At 41.8% G+C, this 21,335-nt stretch overlaps 2 protein-coding genes across 5 annotated transcripts in view; one reads left to right on the forward strand and one right to left on the reverse strand.

Annotated features, from left to right (window-relative positions):
* The window catches only part of LOC309479403 (uncharacterized protein), a 373,702-nt gene that overhangs the window by 254,672 nt on the left and 97,695 nt on the right, over positions 1 to 21,335 (reverse strand). The window lies entirely within an intron of this gene.
* Positions 1 to 21,335, forward strand: part of LOC309479377 (uncharacterized protein) — a 271,906-nt gene that overhangs the window by 240,980 nt on the left and 9,591 nt on the right. For 2 of the 4 annotated variants that reach the window (XM_082143482.1, XM_082143481.1), the window contains 8 exons: positions 128 to 602; positions 4,763 to 5,055; positions 5,696 to 5,903; positions 8,995 to 9,102; positions 9,182 to 9,315; positions 10,708 to 10,881; positions 12,125 to 12,294; positions 15,367 to 15,582. In XM_082143482.1, the coding sequence (XP_081999608.1) occupies positions 128 to 602; positions 4,763 to 5,055; positions 5,696 to 5,903; positions 8,995 to 9,102; positions 9,182 to 9,315; positions 10,708 to 10,881; positions 12,125 to 12,294; positions 15,367 to 15,582 (1,778 nt within the window). The remainder of the gene's footprint in view (positions 1 to 127; positions 603 to 4,762; positions 5,056 to 5,695; positions 5,904 to 8,994; positions 9,103 to 9,181; positions 9,316 to 10,707; positions 10,882 to 12,124; positions 12,295 to 15,366; positions 15,583 to 21,335) is intronic. The other 2 variants (XM_082143483.1, XM_082143480.1) reach the window with 2 other exon arrangements.

The raw sequence follows: 21,335 nt of genomic DNA on the forward strand, positions 1-21,335 counted from the left end.
CGTGACTTGAGGGTATCGTTACACCCCTTAACAATCATTCCAGCCACTCACAAATGCTAATAGCTCTGTTCTGCTGCTTCCCATTTACTTTCTTTCAATCACATTTATTATATATTTTTTCTCGAAGATCTGCTGACCGTAATATCGTGCACTGCTTGCGGTGCCACAAGCCTCAGGAGAACCTCCCCGTTCACCTGGCCAGGGTTTGCATGAGAAACGGCAGCACACCTGAAGAGCGAATGGAGGAGGTTCAGAAGGCCAGGGCTTCCAGTCGAGAGTGGATCTTCAACAACAGGACCTGGGATTACAGGCGTCTCCGTGAGATCCTGCCCGACACACACTCCCGGACCGTCATGGTGAAGGAGCTTCTGCGCCGGGGTTTCTTCATCACGAACCAGCCTCAGGAGTCCCACACGGCCCTGGATCCTGACAGTGACTCGGACACGACCGATAGAGATCCTCCTTCAACCCAAACCTCTTCCGTGAGGATAAAGATGAAGGAGGCGGGTCTGTATGGCAAGTTCCCGGCGAATGCCGAGCTCCTGGTGGACTTTAAGAAGCACCTGATGAAGTCACTCAGGGTCTCCCACTGTCAGACGAAGGTGAGATCTCTTCACCCGTTTCACTTCACACGCTCAACTTTTGCGATAAATGTCATTAAAAAACGATTGCGAAATGCCGGCTTTTCTATTAATCGATGCAACTAAAATATAGCGGCCATTCAGAAGTTCTACTAGTCCAAAAAACTTAAGCATGTTAATACCCCTATGTTAATAAAATGGTTTTAAGTCAGTTTTTTATATCTTTTGCTGTAGTGTGTCAGTAGGAAATATCAGTTTACATTTCCAAACATTGTTTTTGCCATTAATTATAATAATCCAGTGAGATTTGTGTATGCACAAGGAGTCTGACAACAGCCGGTATGATCTGATCTCACCATCATCGAGTCCGTCTGTGATTACATGAAGAAACTGAGACAGACTAAATCCAGAAGAATTGCGGGAACGTCTCCGAGATGCTATTAACATGCCTAAGACTTTTGCACAGTACTGTATATACAGTATATATTATAGAATTTGGATTTCATACATTCATTTCTTGTTCAGACAAAATCCTGTCATCCAGCATCTCCTCCCTTCCTCTTTCATCCTCATCATTTTCACCACAAATGTGTTTTAGCTGGACAGATCAATACAGTAGAAAGAACATAAAAAAATGTTGGAAAATAATGTCTTTTCTGATAACCAAATGCTTTTTAATCTTCACTATTGCTTCCATGCAAATGAACAAGCGTGCCGTTATTGTTGCGTATAGTGACGTGCGTGTTCAAGTAAGCCAGAAATGCACAGATTCTGCACAGTACGCTGTATTTAATATCATGATGAGTGTTTATTATCATAGTATATCTCAGTCGTCGCATTAGCCATCATTTTAATGGAAAGAGACGTAGGCGTGTTTTCCAAGCATTAATGGAAAGTTAGGCCTTTTATACTTGAGCGGCACATATGAGGAGTTTCTGGGTGTTTCTCCCTCATTTCTGCTAGTGGCCGTCGACCGATTTTTTTGATGGCCGATGCCGATATCTTAGAGAGCAGGGTGGCCGATGTAAAGCCGGTATTTTTATATAGCCTATACTTTATATTTATATGCTTTTATTGGCATTTGTGTTGTTTCTGAATGCTTTTATTGGCATTTGTGGTGTTTCTGAATGCTTTTATTGGCATTTATGTATTTTCTATTGTTGTGTGAGGGTGTATACCTTCTGGATGTAATCTCTCTCTCTCTCTCTCTCTCTCTCTCTCTCTCTCTCTCTCTCTCTCTCTCTCTCTCTCTCTCTCTCATTCAAAAAAAAAAAATTTATTAAAAAAAGTCATAATCCATGTCTTATTCCAAATTAGGATGTTATGGTATCAATCTGAATGGGAAAACCATCGAATTGTACTCAATGGCCTTTGTGCCCTGTCATATGGCCTTGGTGCCCCCCCCAAAAAAGAAAAGGTGGAGGCCAAATGGCCTTGCCCCTAAAATTACATAATTCCCACCCTGGTCATCAAGGGTCGCAATAATTCGACGTCTCGCTGGTACTAGCTGGGGTGCAACTGCCAAGGTGCTTCGAATATCAACAGTAGCTCTCGTCTTCTCCACAGCTGAATACTGTGCCCCAGCCTGGTGCAGAAGCCCACACGCCAGGAAAGTCGACACTGCCATAAACACCGCCCTTCGGACTATAACTGGCTGCCTGAATTCTACCCCTGTCTACCATCTGCCAACACTAGCGGGAATTGCCCCGGCCGGCCTCCGACGAGAGGCTGCTACCCTCGCTCTTGCAAGGAAAGCCCAAAGATACAACTGGCATATCCTGCACAATACCACCACAACAGCACTGCCTCCTCATAGACTGAAGTCCCGCCACCCGTACAACAAGGCGGCACAAGACCTGCTCAGGTCCATCCCTGAGGACCTGTCTACAGAGGCATGGCTCGCGGCAGCTTGGAAGCAGGAGTGGGAGTCAGCAGGGCCCTCACGAATCCACCGTTACATCTATGACCCTGGAGGCGGTCTTGAAGGAGAGGATCTGCCACGCCGGCAATGGACTCTGCTAAACCGCCTGCGAACTGGAGTTGGACGTTACAAAGCATCGATGAGGAAGTGGGGCCTGGAGGACAGAGCAGTGTGTGAGTGTGGGGAGCCAGAGCAGACTGCTGAGCACATAATTACCACCTGTCCACTGTATAAACCACTCTCGGAGGCCGGCCTCTTCGACGTGGGACCTGAGATGAGAACGTGGCTGAGTTCTACTGAGCTGGACATTTGATGACGACACACGAAAGAAGAAGAATTATCATAGTATATCTCAGTCGTCGCATTAGCCATCATTTTAATGGAAAGAGACGTAGGCGTGTTTTCCAAGCATTAATGGAAAGTTAGGCCTTTTATACTTGAGCGGCACATATGAGGAGTTTCTGGGTGTTTCTCCCTCATTTCTGCTAGTGGTCGTCGACCGATATTGTTTTTTTGATGGCCGATGCCGATATCTTAGAGAGCAGGGTGGCCGATGTAAAGCCGGTATTTTTATATAGCCTATACTTTATATTTATTTTAATCAATATTTAATAAAATATAAATAAATTAGAAAACAAATCCTTAAAATAAACATGCTTATACTTTAGATGGCAACTTCTTGAATCTGCAATCCTATTACAGTATTTTTCACAAATAAAGTAATTGTTTAAAAATATATGAATATGTGAATAAAAAGGAAGTAAACACTGTAACATTGCACTCATATTGTGCGCACTGGTAATCATATTTTTTTCAAATAAAGACAAGGTAACGCTAATATTACATACAGCACACAGTGAAAACGATATGAATATGACACAGTGGGCAACTGGATATAGCACAGCATATTTTAAAATGAAGGATTTAAAGTTTTCGATCGTGTCTCCTGTGAAGCTGATCTTCTGTTCACATTCACTCACTTCACACGGACCGACCGTCCCTAACACGTTTATGCACACTTCACAAGATATCACAGCTGGATTCCATTAAATCTGCAATGAAATTAAATGTTTATTAGATATTCAGAGATTTGATTAAATTATGTAGATGCACATTTGCTGAATGTTGACGGTAAATGAAAGTATTTTAGCCTGATTGTTTGCCTTTTCTGTTACAAATAATATAAAAGCAACGCTTTACTTTTTACCAGTTCTGTCTAACAAAGTATTAGATATGACTGACAGAGATCGTAAACTAATGAAGACGGAGAATGTGAGTGAGCGCTGTGTGAGCAGGCGCTGGTGTTCTCAGCGCCACCCGTCAAAATAAAAGTCCCACTTCCAACACATCGGCCTTGGCGATATATCGGTTGACCACTAATTTCTGCTTCAATCTCTTGATAAACTGTGGCCTAGTTAAAACCTGAGTGTAGGGTCTGGCGAAGCTATGTAGACAAATAATTTCCAAAGGGGCGTCACCAACCGACATAGCTCAAATTCCTCTGGGCGCAATTGGATAGTCACAAAACCAATCAGATCGATGAAGGAGATGACGTATGCTTCGAGTGTTGTTCTTTGCTCCGGTTTTAACGAAAACGGTAAGTTTAAATCGCTCAAAACAGACGGGATAACTGATTCATTTATATACTGTCTATGATTCGAACGAGTGATGTTCCACGGCGGCATCCATCTTTGTAATGAAATCTCCTTCAGCGTCGCTGCGCTGTCGTCATCATGTAAATCCCTCCCCAAACGTTTCCGCGATTTCGGCGGCACAGAAATGAGTTTGAATGGGCTCTTCTCCAGACTATCCTGGAGAGAGAATTAAAATTCGCCGGAAGTAGTCTGGGTTTTCCCAGGCTAGATAAACTGTGGCATTTCTTTGTTGTTTAGAATCCAGTATTCCTGTAATTCTTTTGTCTTTTATGAGTTTAATGAAGAAATCTGTCTCGTCTTCTGTCCAAACACACCGCATCATCTACGTCAGCTGACCTGTAAATGCGCAAAAACTGTTTCCATTGCAGGTTTACGAACTATTCCTTTTTCGAACTGCCTGAAAAACCACCTCATGCAAGCGTTAACTTTTTTTATATATATGGGAGTTTTTTCGAAATTGACACGTTTCCATTGGGCGTATTTTCAATTCACAATTTCAGTTTGTGCGATTTGAAAGGTAATGGAAATGTGGCTTATGTTCCGTAGCTCTTCTTTCTTTTAATGATCTTAATGCTGACACTTCTTTCTCACGTCCTTCTTCACAGGTTGACAACGTGTCCCGTTTCCTCCGGTTCTTGCAGCCCACGGCGAGTGAGCCGTCTCTGGACTTCTTGTCTAAGAGCACAGAGACCCGGGACTTTCTGACGGCCCTGCAGCGCACCGACATGGGCACAACCACCTTCTATAGTTACATCAGGAGCATTATACGGTTCCTGGAATACCTGATGACAAGGCTGGATCTGTGCAGAACCGACCCAGAGCTCCGGTCCAAATGCCAGAGTTACACTGACACGCTGAAGACTGTATCCAAGACACATGACAAGACCTGGGATACGAGGTTACATGTTCATTTTGCATTGTGCTTCTTTTTTTTTTTTACTAATGTTATAAATACATGCATGCGTATATAAGTACATAGATAGATAGATAGATAGATAGATAGATAGATAGATAGATAGATACTTTATTAATCCTCAGGAAACTAGGTTTGTTACAATAGCAGTAACCACATTTAATCCTTGCACACAGACAACATCAATCTCTCTACCTTACTACATTCATAAAACAAAAACGTTCACTAAAGCATTCTATACCCTATAATATTATAATGTTTCTTCTATTCTATATCTATTTAAAAAAAATTAACTGCGTTAGACTTAACTGGGAAGGGTCACAGCACTTGCATATTGTTGTCCTATTGTTAGTTTAACTGCTTCTATTGTTCTCCTCATTTGTAAGTCGCTTTGGATAAAAGCGTCTGCTAAATGATTAAATGTAAATGTAATTTAAATAATATATTAACTAAAACATGCTATATCCTGTAATGATAATACTAAAAACTGATACACAAACAAAATGATCTAAAGCATACAACCCCTATTTTAATAATACTAAGAACATAGGTTATGGTTGCTTCCTCACATAATCACAAGGGTGGTGTCTTTAATAACCTGTCTTGTTTGTTATGTTTAATCCAGTCACAGACGGTTCAGTGATAGAGCTCCCAGCATTAAAGATTGCCAGAGGATTTTAACAGTTGCGAAGTCAGACTTTCTCAGGATCCACCGGGATCTGCTGACGGGCACAGCGGTCTCATGCCCCGACAAGACCCTGTACCGCTATTACCTCCAGGCGCTCTTGGTCTTCCGGCACATGCAGCGTCCAGGAGCCGTGACAGGATTGACCGTAAGTTCATCTACTTTAACCCTTGTGCGTCAATTAAAAAAAGTTACACATAGGTCCATAGAGGACAAAAAACCATAGAGGTCCATAGTTTCTGTGTCAAAAAACTGTCATAAAAAATTGAAGCTTGGTTGCACACACTTAAGTTTGGCCTCATTTTAAAGAAGACCCTCGGCAGATTATTGTTAAAGTAAAAGTTTAAAAAGTGAAAAGTTATAGAGGTTTAAGTTTATGAACAATATTTTATATAAAATCAAAAATCAAAGCCATAAATCTAAACAAGTTGTGCTCCAAATTTGAGGTTGAGATCCAAAAAAAAGAGCTTTCAGTGAGATATTGTTTGGGCGCAGGAACACATTTTCTCCATTAGATGCAGCAAAACTCCACTGATACACACAGTGGTTGGATTTGTGATTTGCAGTATAGTTTCTTTCTCTCAAATATTAAAAGCACATAAACGCACACACATTTTTTTTTATTACACACATACAAACCACACTCTGACATCCATACCAACACACCCACACAATTATAGCTGAATAATTTATCCAGTTGGCTCTATAGTATGCCGAAGCAGAAAAACAGAATAAAGCGAGTATTTGTTTTATAAGCCAAACCTGAGAAATGGCACAATCTGGGAACATTTTTACGTTTGAAGCCTTGCTAACAGAATGAAAGATTAAAAATTGCAGTTTTAATAGGTTTAAATTTTTGTCCAAAAGGCAGAGGTGTGGACTCGAGTCATGTGACTTGGACTCGAGTCAGACTCGAGTCATGAATTTGATGACTTCAGACTCGACTCGACAAAATGTACAAAGACTTGCAACTCGACTTGGACTTTAACATCAATGACTCGTGACTTCACTTGGACTTGCGCCTTTTGACTCGAGAAGACTTGCTACTTCCCATGAAAACTGGGGAAAAAAATGTCCACACGGCCGCGCCGCTCTCAGTTTATCTGCATCTGTGAAAAAAATGTGCACCAGCTGTATGCATGCAGAGAGCGCGCGCTGCCTGCACGACATCCAATCACTGTAGTCCCACGTTGTTTTGATTCGACAGCATCTAACGCCCGTTTCACACAAACTCCGTTTGCAGTGCGTATGCGCCAGCGGTGCGTATTTTTTTCCGTACCCATGTTAACAGGTTAGAGCTTTCACACTGCACACGGTTGCAGTCCGTCGATCCGTTCCAGGTGCGGTGCGTATACAGCAGTGCCGCGATCGTTTCCGCACCGAGTCTATTTCTGCTGTGCTGCACATGTGCTGCACGCGCTGAATTAAAGTGACAGCGCATGTTTCGTGGTCAAAATGAACACAGATTGACCTAAAAATTTTGTAATTTCACCATAAACGCGATTAATTTAATAAAATGTAGTAATCTCACCATAAATGTATTTAATTAAATACTATTTTCACTTTAAGACCAGGGTAAAGCAAGGAAAACTACAATTTACCTCAACAAGGCGACATAATGAACGACACTCGTCTCATTCGTGGAGGTGGAAAAACATGTTCCTTGTGACATGCGAGATTTATTGTATTAATTTAAATATAAAATAAAAGACATGAGAGTCGGCTGTTTTTTTTTTACAAGTAGCCTACATGGTTAAATATTTGACCACTTGCTTTAGGAACTTAATATAAGTAGAAGTAATGCATTGAATAATAGGCCTACGTTGTTTAAATTGTGTTTAAACGTGCCTACGTCTATTAAAGAGTGTATATGTGTACAAAGAGAATCGCAATGCTGAGACGTTAAGACAAAATGAACACAGCCTAAATCAAGGGAAAATACATATTTCAACAAGGCAACATAACACTCGTCTCATTCGTGGAGGTGGAAAAACAAGTTCTTTGTGACATGCGAGATTTATTGTATAAAGATTTAAATTATGCAAAAGAAAGAGTATGAGTCTGCTGTTTTTGTCAATTTTAAGTTTTAATTTAAAATGTAGGCTTTGCGATTTTAATATAAGTACATGGTTAAATATTTTACCACTTGCTTGAGCAACTTAATATATAATTATATAAGAGTAGGCTAATGCATTAAATAATACGTTGTTTAAATTGTATTTAAACGTGAAAACGTCTATTAAAGAGTGTATACGTGTGTACAAAGAGAATCGCAATGCTGACAATTTTTTTTTTAAATAAAAGATGCAAATAACTTCTGGATTTGAAATACAAATAGTGAGTATGTATTTGTGGTACAGCCGCGGATCACGCACTGCAAACGCAGCATATGTGAAAGCACTATTGCGCGTGCTGGTCTTGCACCGCATACGCACTGCAACACGCATTCAAATTATATTATCAGGTTGGTCCAGTTTTTCAGAAGTGATAATTTTGAGGAGTGAGGATTTTATTGATGACATGTTTAAAAAGGTTTAGGCTAAAACGACCCATGTCTATTTGAAAGTTAAACTGTTTTGCAATATGAGGTTAATACAATACAGGACTGAAGCTGCATGCTGTGCATTGTTCTAGTGCAATATGCTGTTGAAATACAAGCATTTTTTGTGAAAATTAAATTTTCTGTTTTTTACTGTATTTGATTAATGTCATTGTATAAAAAGAGGTTTAAATAAATACAAATCTTACAGACGTACATGATTTGTATAAATTTTATTTCTGTGGTAAGAGGACTTGAAATGACTCGAAACTAAAATGGTAGGACTTTGGACTCGACTTGAGACTTGTTGGCTTTGACTTTTGACTCGACTCGGGACTTGCCTCATCTTTGACTCGACTTGACTCGGGACTCGAGGGCAAAGACTTGAGACTTACTTGTGACTTACATAACAATGACTTTGTCCCACCTCTGCCAAAAGGTCCTGAGGAACTATTTTGTGTACCTAGTGTCAAATAGATTTATTAAAGGAAATGGGGGGGAAATAGTAAAATTCCAATAAAAATTCACACCTGTGCCAAAATGTATACAGTTGGCATTTGAACAGGAAAAATTATCAAAAAAACAAAACTGAAAAAAGACAAAAAATGTCCATACGGTTGCACAAGGGTTAATGAGTTTGTGCTCAGGATATGCTGGACACGTATGCAATATTAAACTAAACCTTTTCGATGTTCCCCAGGATGAGGACTGGGTGGAGCGGATCGCTCACGGTGGCAGGGTGGTGATCGGCGTAAGGAAGGAGAAAACTGCAAGCATACAAATAGCCTTGACACAAGAGGAGGAAGCTGTAAGTTTGAGCGTGATACAAACAGCAGATTGCACAGCGCCTGTGTTTTACATTCAGTAACTGTGGTGTTTCTCCGCAGTGTTTTCAGCTGTACTACAAGCAGATCAGGCCTGGGAACATCAGGCTCGAAACATTCTGCCAGGGTTTTTTCGTGTCGTCGTCCGGCGAGGCTGTTTCCAATGTGTCACATGACGTGTTCCACCTCCATGAAATGTACGTACTGTACCTACACAGATCCATGTGTAAATGGAGACACTTTACTATATCCTGTCAGTCACGGTTAGAGTTGGGTATCGTTTGAATTTCAACTATTCCGATTCCAATTGATCCTTTGCAGGGAGTTTGATTGACAGGCGATCTGACCAATCATAATCCGCCATCTGCCATTTATGTCCGACAAATCAGTCAGGAGAGTTACTAGATTAATGTTGGAGGATTTGAACCTGAAAAACGGAGTATACTGACGTCTTTCCGCGGTTAAAACAACATTCCTTCTTATGTTCATTCATGTTTATTTGATGCTATAAATTAACTAGAAGGAAGAGATGATCGGTTCACGAGAAGCTTTAACTGAGGCGCCACAGCGATCTGTCACGACACATTAAAGAGCCACAAAATGGTATTTATTGTTTAAATTTCTTTACAAAATGACCAAATTTGAAAGTTGAGACTTTGTTTCATATCAAAAGTAACCTGGTCTGTCCTGTCTGTCAGTGTGTTGTCAGTGTCCTCTCTGCTCTGCAATCATGCGCAATGTATTTTTCACTGTGTGAGAACATGGTGGGGCGTGAGAGCGGCATGGTTTGTTGGACATAGCAACAGTAACTATAGGGGGCGGGTCTTTGCGAACGGTCAATTCTGCTTATCGATTCCTAATTTTGAATCCAGTAAGAAAAAAAAAAAAAAATGGGATATCATTCACATTTAGTCTTACTGCAAAACAATTAGTTGTAGCTGAATATCTTGAACAAAAATCAACAGGCTAAAAATACCATAGCAAAAACTAGCCTAACTAATATAAATTTCAAGCATTATTAAAGACTAGTAAACTAAAAAAGAAAGTAATTAAAAAAGAACTAATAAAATACTAGCAATCGCAACAAATAGATACAACTGAACAAAGATACGATTGAAACGGTGTTTTAAGATTTTCAGGTATTCAGGTACAAAAACTGTAATCAAAAGTAAAATAGCACTGCACTTTATAAATAAAATATACATTAGAAATATAGTTACAAAAGTTATCCAGTCAAGAATGAGCGAGTTTTCTCTATCTTTTGTTGTTTGATTAGTGTTATTATAGATTGCTGTCACTTTAAGAGTTGCCTAATCTACAGTAGAGAAACAACGATCTCCTATATCTTGAATGCGGACTGCAGTACCTATTTCCACCACTAGCTGTCATTCTTACAGACTGCACCTTCAATGTTTTAAAGTCATATTGAAATGCTCTCAAAGGAATCGATAAGAGGAATCGAAATTTACATTTTATAACAAGTATCCGATTCCTGACCAAGTATTCGATTCAATTCCAATCGATTTTCGATTCCCAACCCTAGTCACAGTCATATCACAGTTAACATTTGATGTGATGTTTTCTTCCAGGTATAAACTGGCCTGTGTGAAGAGTCTGGACGTGCGGAGGGCTGTTAGATCGGCTCCACAAAGCCTCCCGGTGCACAAACAGAGGGCCGTAAACCTGTACCTGTCCAATAACACTGGAAATCCAACGCCTCAGGACATCATGGACGCCGCTGAGCTCCTCGACTCCTTGTCCGGGTCAGTCTCCACTCAACACATCACCTGGGGCCGGTTGCATAAGACGATAAGACTAGTCTTACAAGTTAGACATACATTTTTTTTTCTTTAAAGGGATAGTTCACCCATAGATCAAATTTACCCCATGAGTTACTCATCCTCATGTCATCCTAGATGTATATAACATTCTTCTTTCAGACGAATACAATCAGAGTTACATTAAAACATGTCCCGGCTTTTTCAAGCTTTATAATGGCAGTGAATGGCTGTTTCTGTTTTGAAGTCCATAAAAAAAAGCATCTATCCATCATAATAGTGTCCCACACGGCTCTACGGGGGTTAATAAAGACCTTCTGAAGTGAAGCCATGTGTCAGTGTAAGAAAAATATCAATATTTAAAACTTTATCGACTAAAATAACTAGTTTCCGGCAGACGGCCGTACGCAAGTCGACTTACGCCACAAGAGTAACACTTGACGATGTATGACGTATGATGTAGGAGTAGCGTAAGCTTTGACGCCTCGCGCGGTTCAAACAAACAGGGCTGGGCAACAAACTCAAGCTCCTCCCACATTAAAAAAACTAATAATGTCGTTTTAGACGTCTAATTCGTGACTGGTGTTTTGCTCTCTCCTCTGCGCTTCAGCGTTCGTCATTTCATCATGCGTCGGGTCAGAGGTCACTCTTCTACCGTAAATCGATGCGTACGGCTGTCTGTCAGAAACTAGTTATTTTAGTCGATAAAGTTTTAAATATGGATATTTTTCTTACACTAACACATCGCTTCACTTCAGAAGGCCTTTATTAACCCCCGCAGAGTCGTGTGGAGTTCGTTTATGATGGATAAATGCTTTTTTTTATGTGCTTCAAAACATAAACAGCCATTCACTGCCATTATAAGGCTTGGAAGAGCCAGGACATTTTTAATATAACTCAGATTGTATTCGTCTGAAAGAAGAAAGTCATATACTCCTAGGATGACTTCATGGTGAGTAAATCATGGGCTAATTTTCATTTTGGGGTGAACTATCCCATTAAGACTGTTCATAGCTTCCTTTTTTTTTTTTTTTTCATCAAAACGTAGATTAGCCTAATTTGATACAGAAAATTAAAACGGACTGCTACTGACTAACTGCTAGTGGTCACACTAGAACTTAAGATAATGTCTTAACATAATGGCTATGTTTATACAACTGGTCCTTTTGTGTGTTTTTTCTTATAAAATATAAGTGTTTTTTCTTATATTTATTCATCACTTATACAGTGCTTCCTCGGACGACGACACCTCATTGGCTGAACTGAGTTCTGCTGGATCCAGCATAGAGGAACACGCTTCACAAAAAGATTTCGTCGACTCGGGTTTTCCAGAAGACCGTGTGCTTTATGATAAGTGGCGAGCCTCCCAGTACAAACAGAGAGAGCAAGATCTGCTGTGTGAGTCTCAAAATACACCAATACAGCATTGACACGACACAAACTAGGCCATTAAAGGGATAGTTCACCCCAAAAAATGAAAATTACCCCATGATTTACTCACCCTCAAGTCATCCTAGGTATATGACTATCTTCTTTCAGACGAACACAATCAGAGTTATATAAAAAATATCCTGGCTAATCCAAGATTTATAATGGCATCATTATAAAAATCATTAAATATCATTTAGAATGAATGGGAGCCTAAAATTTGAAGCCCAAAAAAGCGCATCCATCCATTATAGAAGTAATCCATACGACTACGGGGGTTATTAAAGGCTTTCTGAAGCAAAGCCATGCGTATGTGTAAGGAAAATATCTAAGTCAGAATCCAACGGGGACCAGAGAGAGTCGGAGCCCGCAAAGTGATATCTAGTGGTTTGGACCCTTCAGGGGCCGAGGCCTCTCAGATGGAAAGCACTCGTGCCTGCAGTGCTGGCACTTCCAAGTTATAATATCTTACAAAAGTGGACGGCGAAGACCAGCCGGCCGCTGCACAAATGTCTTCAGTTGGTCCAAGCCCATGAAGAGGCCATACCCCTTGTGGAATGAGCCCTGACGCCTATTGGGACATTGCATGCCCATTGAGGCGTAGGCTAAAGAGGTAGCATCCACTATCCATCTTGATAATCTCTGTTTCGTGACTGGAAGCCCTTTGGTCCGGCCGCCGAAGCATACAAAGAGCTGTTCTGACTGTCTGAATGAGGCAGAACACTCCAGATAAAAGCTGAGAGCCCTAACAGGGCAGAGTAGACTCAATTCTATATCGTCTTCCAGTGATGGAAGCGCCGATAGCGAAATGACCTGGGCTCTGAACGGGGCTGAGAGCACCTTAGGTACATAACCATGTCTTGGCCTGAGGACGACCTTGGAGTCGTTAGGCCCGAATTTGAGACCAGAAGCGTTTATAGAGAGCGCTTGCAAGTCGCCCACTCGCTTGACCGATGCTAGTGCTAGCAGGAGTGCAGTCTTAAGTGAGAGAGGCTTTAATTCAGCCAACTGAAGCGGCTCGAAAGGGGGTCCCTTAAGGGCCCTGAGAACCGTGGATAGGTCCCAGGCAGGTATAGAGGGGGGTCGAGGCGCGTTAAGCCTCCTGGTCCCTTTAAGGAAGCGCATGACCAGGTCGGTTCCTTCCCAAGGACTGGCCGGCCACAGGAGCATGGAAGGCTGCTATGGCCGCCACATATACTTTGAGCATGGAGGGGGTTCGGCCCGTGTCCATCAGCTCTTGCAGAAAGGAAAGTACTGATGGTACATCACATGAATAAGGGTCAAGGTCCCGAGCTGCACACCAGCCGGAGAACGCTGAACATTTAAGAGCGTAGAGCCGTCTGGTTGACGGCTCTCTAGCCTCGGTGATAGTGTTTAGGACCTTTTCCGGGAGGTTCCCGGATACCGGTTGAGGGGCCATACATGAAGGGCCCACAAGTCGAGATGAGGGTGCCAAATTGTTCTGTTCGCCTGTGTGAGGAGATCCTGTGATATGACTGTGACTATGGTTGGGAATCGAATACTTGGTCAGGAATCGGATACTTGTTATAAAATTTAAATTTCGATTCCTCTTATCGATTCCTTTGTGAAACCATTCAAGTGCAAGATGACTTGCTTTTATGTGCTGCATGCATGTGTAACTATATTGGTCAACTGTGCATAGTGACAGCAGCTAATAACACTACTCAAACAACAAAGACAAAGAGAAAATTCACTTGTTTTTGACTGAATAACTTTTATTTGTAATGTATATTTTACTTCTAAAGTGCAGTGCTATTTTATATTTGATTACAGTCAGTGTTGCCAGATGTACGATAATTATCGTATTTGTACGATAATTTTGACCTCTGTACGATCAATAATGAAAAAAATCCCATAATGTACGATAATTTCAGAGTTTTCAGTCGTTTGTCCAAACACACATCCTACCGCTTCTCTCTCTGACCCCGAATCATTTCGCAGGCACGCCTGCCTGCACGTATACACACACACACAGGCACCACACACACACACAGGCACCACACGGTGTCGCCCGCACGTCAACACTACAGTTTTGCCGAAGAACTGTCTATGGTTTAGATCAGTTTCACAAAACGAAGCAGTAAAGTGCTAAAAAAAAATGAGTTCAGAAAGGGAAGGTGAGGACAGTGTATCAGTTTCTCTCTGTATCATAGTTTAATTATGGTCTAGTTCAAAATGTGGACTTTCGGCATATCTTTTGCACTTTGGCAAAAAAAAGTTAAGTAGCCAGACTTCCTCCAGTTAGTGTGAGCGTATACACAGCTTGTTTAAATTGGCTGTAAAATTATTTGGAAAATTAAATTGTTGGAAAATAGCTATATTTTATTCGTTTGGTTCGTGTACGATAATTTTGAGGTTTTGGTACGATACTTCGACATTTCTAATCTGGCAACACTGATTACAGTTTCTGTTCCTGAATACCTGAAAATCTTAAAACACTGTTTATTTCAATCGTATCTTTGTTCAGTTGTAACTTTTTTTTGCGATTTGCTCATTTTTTACTTGTTCTTTTTTTAATTACTGAGTGTTTACTTTCCTTTTAATAATGCTTAAAATTTATATTAGTTAGGCTAGTTGTTTTTCTATGGTATTTTTAAACCACAGGCAAAATTCCTTGTGTAAGTGTTCTTTAGCCTGTTGATTTTTGTTCATGATATTCAGCTACAATTAAATGTTTTGCAATAAGACTAAACGTGAATTATATTTAAAAAATTTTTGTTGTGTTTTTTTTACCTTATTGGAATCGAAATTAGGAAACGGAATCGTTAAAATTAAAACGATACCCAACCCTACGGATGGATGCACTTTTTTGGGGCTCCCATTCACTGCTATTATAAAGCTTGGAAGAGCCAGGATATTGTTTAATATAACTCAGATTGTATTCGTCTGAAAGAAGAATGTCATATACACCTAGGATGACTAGATGGTGAATAAATCATGAGGTTATTACCATTTTTGGGTGAACTAACCCATTAATTCACCGTGACTCGAATGAGTTAAGTTATGTAACTCTTTCTTCAGCACACTTCACACACAGCAAGGCTTCAGCTGGAAAGGTGAGGCTGATTGCGCAGGAGGGGTGGAAGACCAACTCCCCGAAGCCAGAAGAGGTCGAGAGGTTGTGGAAACCAGCTCCTCCAGACAGCATTGAGGCAAATCAGGTTATAATAAAGTGTGTGTCTGAGCAGACCTGGACCGGGCTGGCCGTCAAGAACTTCGGTGACGAGCACGGTCTAGGTAAGAAGAGCTTTCATTTTCCTTCTAAGGAGAGAAAATATACATTTTAGCAACTGTTACAGGGTGGCCACGGGTCCTTAATGGCCCCCGAAATCAAAATGTACGTTTTTTTTTTTTTTTTTAGCTTTTATAAATATGTTAGCCTTAAGGTTATGAATAAGCTGGTGTGTTCCAAAACAATGACAAAATTCGCATTTAGGAGATGAGTACAATTTATTCACACCTCTACTATTGAATCCAGCGTATCATCAGCGCTCGGATTCGCTGTCAAGTACGACTCGCAGTCTGTGAGGTCAACTAAACACTATTGGCTATTTGAAAAGGGGGAGGAGCCGTTCAATATGTCCCGCCATAACTTCCTGTTTCAGTGGAAATCACGTCAACGCATCAAACAAAGCTGCGCGATCTAAGGCACTTCAGTGGGCCTTTAAAAAGTTTACAATTATTTTTTTATTGCAGTTGTAATTTTGCAGTACACAGTATTTTGTTTAATTGGTAACAGCTCTATAGTGCAAATGTAAGAATTTGACATGAAAGATACATTTAAAGTGGTCATATAATGGTACATGCACTTTTGCAAGTTGATTGCACTGAAATGTGTGTTGGCAGTGCCTGTACACAACCATCATAAAATGATAAAAATCCATCCAGTGTTTTTTTTTTTTTTATCTTCTTATATGTTTTCCCCTGTCTCATATCAAGCCGTTCGACCGTGTGACGTCACACGGTCGGACGCCCCTCCCACGATTGTTGATTGACAGCAGCGTTTCAAATCAGACCCGCCCTCGCTCGTGAGCGAGCTGTCAGTCATCATAGTCCGCGCGTCATTGTTGATACTCACTGGAGCACTGTCTATGAGCAGAATGGCGTCTAAGCGATTGTGGTGTTCTGTTCTTGGGTGTAATAAGGAACACATCAGTCATTTTGATGTTCCTAAATCCGAACCGCTGAAGACGCAGTGGCTGAGGCTGCGTTCGAAACCGCATACTCAATGAGTAGGTACTTAATTTCAATAAGTACTTACTTAACGAGCGCTAAAAGAGTATGTACTTTATAGCCAGATCTCGTTGAGTATGAATGCGAACCGGACATCTGCCATGTTGACGTTATCATGTGACCTACGACGCGTTATCACACGCGCAACAACTTAAAAGATTTGAACGACACGTTTAATTCATCTATCTGTAAATATCATTTAGGGTTGATTTAAGTTCTTAGCCCTACTAATGTGACCCACCGTTTTATCCCTAACGATATTATTTATTTTTATTACGAAATCCCAAAATTGTCATCTCTTGAATATGTTGTTAAATTTTTTTTTATTTTATATCCAAACATTTTCATCCACACGCAAAAGTGGCTGCTTTATGTTTTCCTCTTTTTCTTGTTGAATTTAACTCTCGTTTCATCCCTCAGGCCTAGGCCTATAAATAACAAAAAGATGCTTTTTAAAAAATTTATTATAATGAATTATTTAAGAAAATATATATTAAGATATTCAACCTTGTAGGTTCTTTTTTCCTGTGTAAAAAATCTCATATTATGTATGCAAACCCATAATATATACCTCATAACATCAGTAACTCGACAGCCCTACCTATAATGGTTTTCCTCAGCTTTTGTAATGTCTGCACAGAGGGCAGCTGTGCGAAGATTCGCCTTTGGAGAAAACTGTTGATTTTGTACTCGAAAAATTTAAGTATCATTAATATTAAAATTAATATGACCTCAGAATGAATTGCATTGCTATCCCACCCCAAAACATACAATAATAACAATGATAAATGCTGACTAATACTTAATAATATTACTTTTTACTGAAAATGTTATAATTCAATAAAACAAACATAGCTATGCATGATTGAATACACTCTAGATGTGTATATAATGAACATATCTACATTTTCTTTCAAACAATTAAATAAAACATTAATTAAATAATTATATTTTATTTACTGACAACAATGAGAAATATTAATAAATTAGTAAAAGAATGAATGAAAGTCACCATCACACAATAAACAAATACATATACAAGTCAACACATGAAACAAAGCTTTATTCAAACTACAATCATGTATTTAGGCTACAGGCGCTGAACCCCAAATCCTTCTGCCATCTCAACACAGCGGTTCCCAGTGGAGTGATGGAGGGTCTCGTAAGGGCAGGTGGAGTGATGGAGGGTCTCGTAAGGACAGGTGGAGTGATGGAGGGTCTCGTAAGGGCAGGTGGAGTGATGGAGGGACTCGTAAGGGCAGGTGGAGTGATGGAGGGACTCGTAAGGGCAGGTGGAGTGATGGAGGGTCTCGTAAGGGCAGGTGGAGTGATGGAGGGTCTCGTAAGGACAGGTGGAGTGATGGAGGGTCTCGTAAGGACAGGTGGAGTGATGGAGGGTCTCGTAAGGGCAGGTGGAGTGATGGAGGGTCTCGTAAGGACAGGTGGAGTGATGGAGGGTCTCGTAAGGGCAGGTGGAGTGATGGAGGGACTCGTAAGGGCAGGTGGAGTGATGGAGGGTCTCGTAAGGACAGGTGGAGTGATGGAGGGACTCGTAAGGGCAGGTGGAGTGATGGAGGGTCTCGTAAGGACAGGTGGAGTGATGGAGGGACTCGTAAGGGCAGGTGGAGTGATGGAGGGTCTCGTAAGGACAGGTGGAGTGATGGAGGGTCTCGTAAGGACAGGTGGAGTGATGGAGGTTCTCGTAAGGAGTGATGGAGGGTCTTGTAAGGGCAGGTGGAGTGATGGAGGGACTCGTAAGGAGTGATGGAGGGTCTCGTAAGGGCAGGTGGAGTGATGGAGGGACTCGTAAGGAGTGATGGAGGGACTCGTAAGGGCAGGTGGAGTGATGGAGGGTCTCGTAAGGGCAGGTGGAGTGATGGAGGGACTCGTAAGGAGTGATGGAGGGACTCGTAAGGGCAGGTGGAGTGATGGAGGGTCTCGTAAGGAGTGATGGAGGGTCTCGTAAGGGCAGGTGAAGTGATGGAGGGTCTCGTAAGGACAGGTGGAGTGATGGAGGGTCTCCTAAGGGCAGGTGGAGTGATGGAGGGTCTCGTAAGGACAGGTGGAGTGATGGAGGATCTCGTAAGGGCAGGTGGAGTGATGGAGGGTCTCGTAAGGACAGGTGGAGTGATGGAGGGTCTCGTAAGGGCAGGTGGAGTGATGGAGGGACTCGTAAGGGCAGGTGGAGTGATGGAGGGTCTCGTAAGGACAGGTGGAGTGATGGAGGGTCTCGTAAGGACAGGTGGAGTGATGGAGGGTCTCGTAAGGAGTGATGGAGGGTCTCGTAAGGGCAGGTGGAGTGATGGAGGGACTCATGGAGGGACTCGTAAGGAGTGATGGAGGGTCTCGTAAGGGCAGGTGGAGTGATGGAGGGTCTCGTAAGGGCAGGTGAAGTGATGGAGGGTCTCGTAAGGACAGGTGGAGTGATGGAGGGTCTCGTAAGGGCAGGTGGAGTGATGGAGGGTCTCGTAAGGACAGGTGGAGTGATGGAGGGACTCGTAAGGAGTGATGGAGGGACTCGTAAGGAGTGATGGAGGGACTCGTAAGGGCAGGTGGAGTGATGGAGGGTCTCGTAAGGAGTGATGGAGGGTCTCGTAAGGGCAGAAGGAGTGATGGAGGGTCTCGTAAGGGCAGGTGAAGTGATGGAGGGTCTCGTAAGGACAGGTGGAGTGATTGAGGGTCTCGTAAGGGCAGGTTGAGTGATGGAGGGTCTCGTAAGGACAGGTGGAGTGATGGAGGATCTCGTAAGGGCAGGTGGAGTGATGGAGGGTCTCGTAAGGACAGATGGAGTGATGGAGGGTCTCGTAAGGGCAGGTGGAGTGATGGAGGGACTCGTAAGGGCAGGTGGAGTGATGGAGGGTCTCGTAAGGACAGGTGGAGTGATGGAGGGTCTCGTAAGGAGTGATGGAGGGTCTCGTAAGGGCAGGTGGAGTGATGGAGGGACTCGTAAGGAGTGATGGAGGGTCTCGTAAGGGCAGGTGGAGTGATGGAGGGTCTCGTAAGGGCAGGTGGAGTGATGGAGGGACTCGTAAGGGCAGGTGGAGTGATGGAGGGTCTCGTAAGGAGTGATGGAGGGTCTCGTAAGGGCAGGTGGAGTGATGGAGGGTCTCGTAAGGACAGGTGGAGTGATGGAGGGTCTCGTAAGGGCAGGTGGAGTGATGGAGGGTCTCGTAAGGACAGGTGGAGTGATGGAGGGTCTCGTAAGGGCAGGTGGAGTGATGGAGGGTCTCGTAAGGAGTGATGGAGGGTCTCGTAAGGGCAGGTGGAGTGATGGAGGGTCTCGTAAGGACAGGTGGAGTGATGGAGGGTCTCGTAAGGGCAGGTGGAGTGATGGAGGGTCTCGTAAGGACAGGTGGAGTGATGGAGGGTCTTGTAAGGACAGGTGGAGTGATGGAGGGTCTCGTAAGGACAGGTGGAGTGATGGAGGGTCTCGTAAGGGCAGGTGGAGTGATGGAGGGACTCATCCATGGCACCATCTCCAGGATTCAGCTCTGGGCTCCTCATCCTCAGTGCTCACACCAGTCTGCTGACATTGCAGATCCTACAAAAAATGCACAAACATAACACAAAAGCAGTAATTCCAACCGCACAATGTCATTTGATTTCAGTATTATTTAGAAGACAAAAACGCTTTTTTTCACAAATGCCGCCATCATCTTTCCTTGTAGGTCCTGCTCCACCACAAAAGATCTGCAGCAAATGCACAGAAATAAAGAATCAGAAAAGTGCTGTAATAGCTCTGTTTGAAATTACAATAATTCAAATAAACTACAACTTAATATTTAAATAGTTGTTATTAATTTCTGTAGTATACTCACTCAAAGCCTTTGATGGCAGCATTCAGCTTCATGAGCCACTCTCCACTGGATAAACACATCTGTTCATCCGACCCTGTAACATCCAGACAAGATTCACATTACCTCTGTGATTTATGAGCTCAACACTACATTTACATGTTGAGGTTGTTTTAACTTTTTATCCAACATAAATGTTCCTCAATTTATCAACTACTAATGGACAAATAAAATAGATAACTTATGTTTAGTTACTTTATAGATTTGTTCTACATAATAGCACACATTCATCACTCAGATGTCTATTTCATGTTGTGATATTTCAAGATTTTCCTGTAAGATGTAAATGGACATTTAAAATAATCGTCTTTAAGGTGTATGGTTTATGTAAATCCACTTTAGAGACCCAACTTACGTGTCCTTACTGGAGCTCCCCTGTTAGCTAACGTTATACATAATAAAACGAGTTTTTACAGCAAAATCACAACTATACTATACTGTGTAACGTCTTTACACCTTCAACAATTCAACAGTTTACTCTACAGTAGTTCAACACATGCAATTTTAACACAAGCAACCGTGTTTACTCACATTTGAAAGCACCCGCGTCGCCGATCTCTGCGATGTTTGATAATGATGTATCCTCTCGCGTGGCCTCCTGGGATAGAAGAGTATCCATCGGTCGAGCACTCGAAAATCTGGCCGAAAGCAGTAAGCCACCCGGGAACTTCTTGCCTATGTAACCCAGGTTGCTAAAGATGTTTTTATTTTTGAAATAGGAAAGAAAGAGACTGACACTTATGTGAATGAACAGTTATTTTATTAAATATCTGTAAAGAAAAGAGAAAATAAGAATACATAAATTAGAGAGGTAACACTTTACAATAAGGGTGCACTAATAAGCATTAATTCATGCTTAACTAATGCACAGATAATACTGAATTAATGTATTACTAATGATTA

This window comes from Leuciscus leuciscus (assembly GCF_965113295.1).
Source record: "Leuciscus leuciscus genome assembly, chromosome: 17".
NCBI classification, from domain to species: domain Eukaryota; kingdom Metazoa; phylum Chordata; class Actinopteri; order Cypriniformes; family Leuciscidae; genus Leuciscus; species Leuciscus leuciscus.